Source organism: Priapulus caudatus, unplaced genomic scaffold (genome assembly GCF_000485595.1).
Source record: "Priapulus caudatus unplaced genomic scaffold, Priapulus_caudatus-5.0.1 Scaffold809, whole genome shotgun sequence".
NCBI classification, from domain to species: domain Eukaryota; kingdom Metazoa; phylum Priapulida; class Priapulimorpha; order Priapulimorphida; family Priapulidae; genus Priapulus; species Priapulus caudatus.
Window position 1 is genome coordinate 4,447 of NW_014577870.1, and position 8,400 is coordinate 12,846.

Genomic DNA, 8,400 nt, shown 5'->3' on the forward strand with positions numbered 1-8,400 from the left:
GCCCTCTAGCGGCGTGTTCGGCATTGTTGCGACTAAGACGCACGTCCTCTAGCGGCGTGTTCGGCATCGCTGCGACGAAGACGCACGTCCTCTAGCGGTGTGTTTGTCATCGCTGCGACGAAGACGCACGCCCTCTAGCGGTGTGTTCGTCATCGCTGCGACGAAGACGCACGCCCTCTAGCGGCATGTTCGGCGTCGCTGCTACGAAGACGCACGCCCTCTAGCGGCGTGTTCGGCATTGTTGCGACTAAGACGCACGCCCTCTAGCGGCGTGTGTCGGCGTCGCTGCGACGAAGACGCACGCCCTCTAGTGGTGTGTTCGGCGTCGCTGCGATGAAGACGCACGCCCTCTAGTCGCAGCGATGCCGAACACGCCGAAAAAAAACAAACCTCTCCAGCCAGAATGCAAGACTTTTTGTCCATTGTTATCGGATTTCCATTTTTCATACGCTTCAGTGAGAGTGCTGTAAGACTCAAGGCTCACAAATTCGCCCACATAAATGCGAGACGCTTTATTCGCACAGCAAAGCCTATCACAGAAACCAAAGCAATATATGTGCGGAAGAGCCCAGCACTCCCCAAATCGAGCAAAAGGGACGAAAAACGAAACAACATGTGCGGCCGGTGCTAAGCAGACATCCCGGACAAAATCTTGCCGCTAGAGGGCGTGCGTCTTCGTCGCAGTGACGCCGAACACGCCGCTAGAGGGCGTGCGTCTTCGTCGCAGCGATGCCGAACACGCCGCTAGAGGGCGTGCGTCTTCGGCCGCCATGTTTGTTTACGCTGTCTGCATGTGTACTGGATGCTGGGTCAGTGGGTAGTGAAGATCAAAAAGCTGCAAGCTCAAAATCTGTGATGCCCAATGTGACCCCCTATAGTTTCTTGTGAATTCGCTGGCATACATGTAGCACTGATTTGGTTACAGCTCTATTTCTTTCAGAAACGTGTCCCCGCGGTGCTAAGCAGTACATGCCTCCACTTTTATGGGAGTACTACAGGGATTATTTTCTCGGCAGGTGCTTTGGGTATTCTGAGTTAAGGAACAATAGAACTATACATCGTATTAATTATGGCAACAACAGAAGGAGACTGTTTATGATCAGTATGTGTGAGAGTGGGAGGAGTAAAATTCCTATCGCAATATAAATGACAATCGTGTGTTGTAAGGATGTGGATCGGTCAACCAAAGTAATGAATCTCAGCATGTTTCTATACTAGAAATATTGCACAGAGGAAGGGTAACGTGTTATCATATCTATATATATTTAGCTTATGCTGTTATAATTTTAATTGAAGTCTATCGCACTTATCATAAAATATGTTATCAAGTTCCTATGGTGGCTTATAGTTTATAGCCAAACGCTAAACGCTATCTTCAAAATTGCATTGGTAGATGAACTTGTGAGCTTTCAAAACAAACTATTATATATCCTGATTTTAAGTCTGAACTGAACATGTTTACTGTGTAGCAAACTAAATGTTTGCTCTAGTCTTGGAAAATAACTATGAATACATGTGATTGCATGCATGCAACAAATCATAATGGACTATTTTTGTAGGAATCAAAATATTGATGCGAGTTTAATATTAATATACATTTGTAATTTATCTTGCTGGGTTTCTTGTTCATAAGATAAAATAAACAAATAATAAGCGTAAATTTTAATACTTTTTGAGTCTTGTTTGTTGTATTTAATATGTACTAATTACTCCAAACAACTCCATACAAATACAATTAAGTGATATTTGTAGTGGCAAATGACATGCAATGGAAATAGCATGTTTATGGTAAATTTATTTGTAGTCTGTGCATAACTACAAATAATCCTCCGAATAACTGTAATGTTTATGAATAATGCTTCTTTCTAAAACTTACCGGGAGAAATCTTTCGAGCTAGTCGGTGTATTTATACTACGTACATTCCTAACCTACCTACCTACACCTGTATATGACATCATTCTTACAATGCTACTGATAAATATATTTTAATATTTACCGATAGATGGAGCCAGCGAGCTGGTTTCAACCATTAATATTGAATAGAAGAATAGAATTCTATTCTATTTCTATGGTTTCAACGCGCATCCTATCGGAAATGCAGCTGCGATAGTTTCAGCTATATTCCCTGGGTTACCTATACTCCCCGGGTTACAGCAACATCTCCCACACCTTACCTGCCCTCGCTATACTAACAGTCGAAGGCGACGGAAATACGAATTCTTTTGGGGAGAATCAGAGTGATATCGCGAATATAAGAATGGGTTATATAAATCATTCAAAATAAGCCCTGACATCCATCTATTAAAAAGTAATGTAAGAACATAAACGAATAAGGACATTTTCCTTTACTGTGTAATAAAAAACGTTCGTGATACAAAATTGTTGATATATAAGCAGCGTTTATGTACAGATACATCCATTAGTCTACAGACTCTTCGTTATCCGCAGTTCTGTTTTTTCACGTTCATCGCAGAAAGAGAGAAAAAAGACTCACGTGAACTTTGGAGACATAAGACGTAGCACCTATTATGTTTCCACATCTTATCATTTCCATTTTTTAGATTAAAAGAGTCGCAGCTATACAGTACCTTTGCAGAATCATACGTGATTTTGTTTTGGTTTCATTTTCTCAAATAATTCTTTGTTATCACCTGTGTGGTTTTTTCAAACACGTACGTACGCACGCACTCACGCACACACACATGCATATACGCACGCGCGTACACGCACGCACCACGCACGCACGCGCACTTCGGTGTGGAAGTCGAGTCAACCGAATTTTAACATATGGCCACGAGAGCGCTCTGACGGTAAACCGCAGGGCATGAATATTTCATCGAGCACGAACGATAACTTGCATTTTCTCACGTTTGCTCGGCGGCCCCATAAAACACGGGAATAAACTCTCGAAGAAACCCGCAGTATATAAGTAAGTACATACTTACTAAATACCCGTACGCATTCCGGGCGAAAATCGAAAGCGAGCCAGCAAGACTGCGAACAGCTCTCTAATTTCTTAACGTATATATTTTACCACCTTGTTAGAATTAATCGCTAACACGAACACTCGTTGCATAACGTCCATTAAACAGTTAGCGCAATGATAGATTGTAGCAAATATGACGTGTTAAGTAGCATTCTATAGTAGTATTAATAAACGCGTGTGTTTAATTGCGCTGTCATGGCCGCTATTCGGTGCGACACTGCTCCAGCTGTTAGCCCCCCCCCCCTGCGCCTAACCTCACAATAATGCGCACGTAAGTCGCGCGCGAATACAGCAATCATAGCTCAACCCTTCGAGAATTCACACGTGTTACTACTACACCGCAGAGAAAGTGTTCTTCTGTTGAGTTTATGAAATAGAGTTTCTAACGCGGCACCGTTTAGACATGAATAATGGCTGACGACTAATGACGTCATGATGTCGCTACAGGTTCCACGAGTTCGACCGCTCGCCGCGCGCGCGCATGGCCGGATGTTCCCTCATCCACTTCCGGGTCATCTTGCACTTTTTGGGAGAAGTTCTCGTCGCTTTTTTTCCTCCCCTTCGTCTGCACTTCAAACCTGCGCAGCGGAAAGAAGGAATAATTTGACACCTATATTGACAGTGAATGGCGATTATAATAGGGAGTGGGTAAGGGAGAGGGGAGGAAGCAAACGAGGATGATTGGTCAACGAAGATGTGTTAGCAGGAGGGATAACGTTATACGGAAGAAGAAAGAGAAAAGGAGTGAACGAGAGAGGGGGAAACGCGCAAGAGAGAGAGAGAGAGCGAGAGGGGCGATGAAGAGAGAGAGAGAGAGAGAGAGAGAGAGAGCGACGAAGAGAGAGAGAGCGCGACGAGAGAGAGAGAGAGAGAGAGAGGGGGGGGGGAGAGAAAGCAAGCGAATGAGGGGAACAGAGATGTAATATAGCAGACGCTAATAGCATAGAGCGAGGCAAGTCAAACATCCAAGATCTGAGGAATTAGGTATAGTAGCTCTTGGCGGTTGTGTAACGTTGGTAGCTTACCTTCACCTTTACGCCAAACTTTACCCCTTACGCGTACATTTAACCTTGCCACTTCCCTTTACCATTTACATGTACATTTACCCTTGTCACTTACCTTTACCCTTTACTCCTAACTTTACCCCTTACGCGTACATTTACCCTTGACACTTACCTTTACCCTTTACTCCTAACTTTACCCCTTACGCGTACATTTACCCTTGTCACTTACCTTGACCCTGTACTCCTAACTTTACCCCTTGCGCGTACATTTAACATTGTCACTTACCTTTACCCCTTATGCGTACATTTACCCTTGACACTTACCTTTACCCCTTGTCACCTACCTTTGCCCCTTACGCGTAAATTTACCCTTGTCACTTACCTTTACCCTTTACTCCTAACTTTACCCTTTACGCGTCCATTTAACCTTGCCACTTACCATTACCCCTTACGCGTACATTTACCCTTGACACTTACCTTCACCCATTACGCATACATTTACCCTTGTCATTTACCTTTCCCCTTTGCGCACGGACACGAGGCGAAGTAACGGCCGCCTTTGATCTGTCCGATGGTGCAGCGGTCGCCGAGGCTCGCAGTCTCCTGGCAGCGGTACCTGGCTTCACCGGGCTTCAGTAGGCAGCACCCTGACTCGCAGTCTCCGTTCAGCCTGCACAGCTCCCCGGAACCCCGCAGTACCTCCTGTAAGCAACCAAACACACACCGCTGTCGATTACAGCTGTTTAAAGCCTATGCGAAGCCCTCTCCCAAAAATACGTATGTTAAACCTAGTAATGTCTAGCTATGTTATTTTTCTAACTATCTGCATTAGTAAAAAAAATTATGAAACACTTAATGTATTTTTAACGCGATTTTGTAAAGGAACTATGTGAAAAACGCGTCTCGCGTGACGTCACACGGATGACGTAGATTTGGGAACTCGTTTCTCGAAATAAGAAAAATAATTAGGAATAATATAGGCTTTAACCCCGGTACGGGCGAGAGAGGAAGAGACGTTCTCTTCTCATTTCTTCTCGGAAGCGTATCCGACTCTTAAATCTAGCAGTCTCCATCTCTTAGTCTTATACGATTTTCAGAGTGTTAGTATAGCGTACATTTTTAGAAGTACTCTAGTATGTGCAGATACCTGATTTCTCCCAGAGTATTGTCGTGCACTGTAAGAAGTATTCTAATCTATATGCAGAGAATCGCGTCCCTGCAGAGTATTATCGTACTCTCGTCAAGTTATGAGAAAAGAAGTCTTAAAGAAGTGGTTATGACACCGCAGTATATGAAATATGGCAGTAGTACATCTGCATTGGCCAGAAGATGGACTATGATGCTGTAAAATCAATCGTTTTCCTCTACAGCCGTATATAGTAAAGAGGATCTGTACTGACTACTGCGTATTGCGAGCAAGATGGTAACTGTACAGGGTTTCCTCGACAAGCCGCGCGCACCGTAAATATGCTAACGAGTATGCAAATGTCCTCGTTCTCTTCCTGCGTGAGGACATGCAGCCTGTCCGTCTAGCAGGCCGCATTTGTTTCATCGAGTGTGAATCGAGTGAACGAACGGCGTCTGCGGACCTATTGCGGGAGAAATTATGGAAATAATGTACATGTCGTTCACTTGCTGTGGTTCATGGGTATACGGCGCGTGCACACACGCACGCACGCACGCACGCACGCACGCACGCACGCACGCACGCACGCACACACACACACACACACACACACACACACACATATATATATATATATATATATATATATATATATATCGTGTGTTAAATCGCTGCAGTAATACTGACCAGCTGCTGTTTTGCAATACGCGTGTCGGCCGCATGGATGCGACAGTGCGGCGCGTCTGTGGCAGACCTGTAGGATAACCTTGGCATGTTAATACCGTCCGCATCCCTTTTCGAAAATTAGCCCAGTGACGCCCTCGGTGACTAATTAATCATAATTGCTGCCTCAATAACGTAAGTGGCAAATCACGTGATGAATGCGACAGGCGCCGTATTGGCGTCTGCGATTGTGGATATAGAGGGTGTGACGGCGGAATGTTTGGCGTTGGGTTGCTATGATGTGTGCAGGCCTAGTACCTACTCAAGCACGATATCGACTAAACCACTTTTCGCGTAAGATTCACTGTAGCTGTGCTTAGCCGAATGGTAGGCTACTGACGTAATGTGTAGGCTATATTTTTATTAGTTGGGTGACATCGGGGAAAAAAGCATGTCCTTCTCTGCGGGCAATTATAGCTCATGTGGAATGAAATCGCCTCACGCATCCTCTACACACCACTCCCCATCATGGACTCACCTTTCTTATTCAAACAGACACGCAAGCACTCCACAACCGCAGCACACACACACACACACACCACAACACACAGACCCACACGCGGGCAGCGCACGCGCACAAAACACACGCACTCGCACTCGCACGCGCATCACAAACACGCACGCACACGCGCACGCGCACAGCGCACGACGCACACGCACAGCCGCGCACACCAGACACGCAGCACATACCTTACACACACACACACGACTAGTGAGCGGGGCGAGCTGGTTGCCTGATCGCACACGGGCGGGGAGACACACAAGCCACACACACACACACACACAAAAGAGAGAGACACACCGTACACGGAGAGAGAGGAGAGGAGAGAGGGGGGAGAACACAGAGGAGAGAGAGAGAGAGAGAGAGAGAGAGAGAGAGAAAGCGAGAGAGAGAGAGAGACAGACACACAGAGAAGGGGGAGACAGTCATCACACGCACACACACATATACAAACACGCAGACGTATACATACATAATGCACTGACGTACGTGTAGTATCAGCTAACTGCACACTTCGCTCTCTCAGCACAACAATGGCCGGCCTGACGCAAGTGTCTGCGTGTGTGCACCCACAGCGTTCAATACTCTTACTTCCCGCAGTTCCCGGCCCAGCTCTATAGCTCATGCTGAATTAATAGACTTTCCGCATTCGTTTCCCCCCGTAACCCAACCGCGGTGCATATATAATATATATATATAATATATATACGTACAAGAACTTAAACTTGAGACCTTTCATACGCGCGCAAGACGTCACGCGAAGGCGTCACAGTTGCTGCGAGCACGCACGCGTAAGGTAGAAATTAATTTGGCATACAAACACAAATACGCACGGGCACGCACAGAACGCACACGCACACACAGCACAAAGCGACACGCACGCCGCACACGCACACCAGCATGTACAACCCGCGAACTACACACACACGACCCACACACACCACAGATCTCGACACACACACGACACACACACACACACACACACACACGACACACACACATACACACATACACACACACACCACAGCACAGACACACACACAGACACACACACATCCACACACAGCGTGCACCCACGAACGACACATATATATTATTATATACCACACACCACACACGCAACACAACACCCACACAGCACACACACACACAGAACACGGCAGAATCAACTCGGCGGCGCTTTTAAATAACTCATGATACCGATCGATCGGTCGATTATCGATTAGGCGGCCCGCCGTGACTTACGGGAGCGCTGTAACCGACGGCAACTTGCTCGATGTTGTCCGTCGCCAGGGCTATCATCGTCATCGTCGGACGTCGCTGCGTCCTCCCTCCGTCCATGCTGCGTCGCTCTGTCGTTCTCGTCCTGGCGGGCTGCACACAGACCCAGCAGTAGACACAGCAGTATGGCGTAGCTCCTCATGTCTGGACGGATGGATGGTGTATGTGTGCGTGTGAGCGCGTGGTAGATAGCTGGGTAGCTCGCGCCGAGGTCTATTCTGTGCGGACACGCACGCATGCGCACAGACACGCATACACACACCTCGGGGGTTGGACTAGGCACGCCTTACTGTTGCTTACACGTTGCTGTTGTTATCCCATCGGCCAGGTTGCATGGCCTTGCACACGCGGTGGATTTCTCATGGCTCTAGCCTGAGGTGGCGAGGGCTACCTTTTGTTGTCATTCTCTACCCCCTCTCTCTCTCTCTCTTTGTATATATATATATATATATATATATATATATCTTTCCCTCTCTCTTTCGTTCTCTCTCTCTCCTTTCTTTTTTTCTTTCCCTCTCTCTCTCTTTCGTTCTTTATCTCTCTCTCGTTCTATCGCTCTCTCACTCCTATTCTCTCCCTCGTTGTCTCGATCTTTGATCTTTTTCTACTTCACTCACTCACTTTGCCCCCTCTTTCTCTCTCGAGCGTTCTCTCTTGCTCTCCCTAACTTTCTCTCGCCCTATATTTATCTACGAACTTCTCGCAGTTGACGTGCATCAAGCGCAGTACTATAATCAGATAGCCTGTGGGTAAACAAGGAAGACAGGTTATAAAACC

At 46.4% G+C, this 8,400-nt stretch overlaps 1 protein-coding gene across 1 annotated transcript; it reads right to left on the reverse strand.

Moving 5' to 3' along the window:
- Window positions 1-2,329: 2,329 nt before the first annotated feature.
- Window positions 2,330-7,795, reverse strand: LOC106813686. Its single transcript, XM_014817893.1, has 3 exons — window positions 7,588-7,795; window positions 4,507-4,693; window positions 2,330-3,565 (listed from the first exon to the last, which is right to left on the reverse strand). The coding sequence occupies exons 1-3, from the start codon at window positions 7,681-7,683 to the stop codon at window positions 3,429-3,431; spliced, it is 420 nt and encodes a 139-aa protein (XP_014673379.1). The 5' UTR covers window positions 7,684-7,795; the 3' UTR covers window positions 2,330-3,428.
- Between the last annotated feature and the right edge of the window lie 605 nt (window positions 7,796-8,400).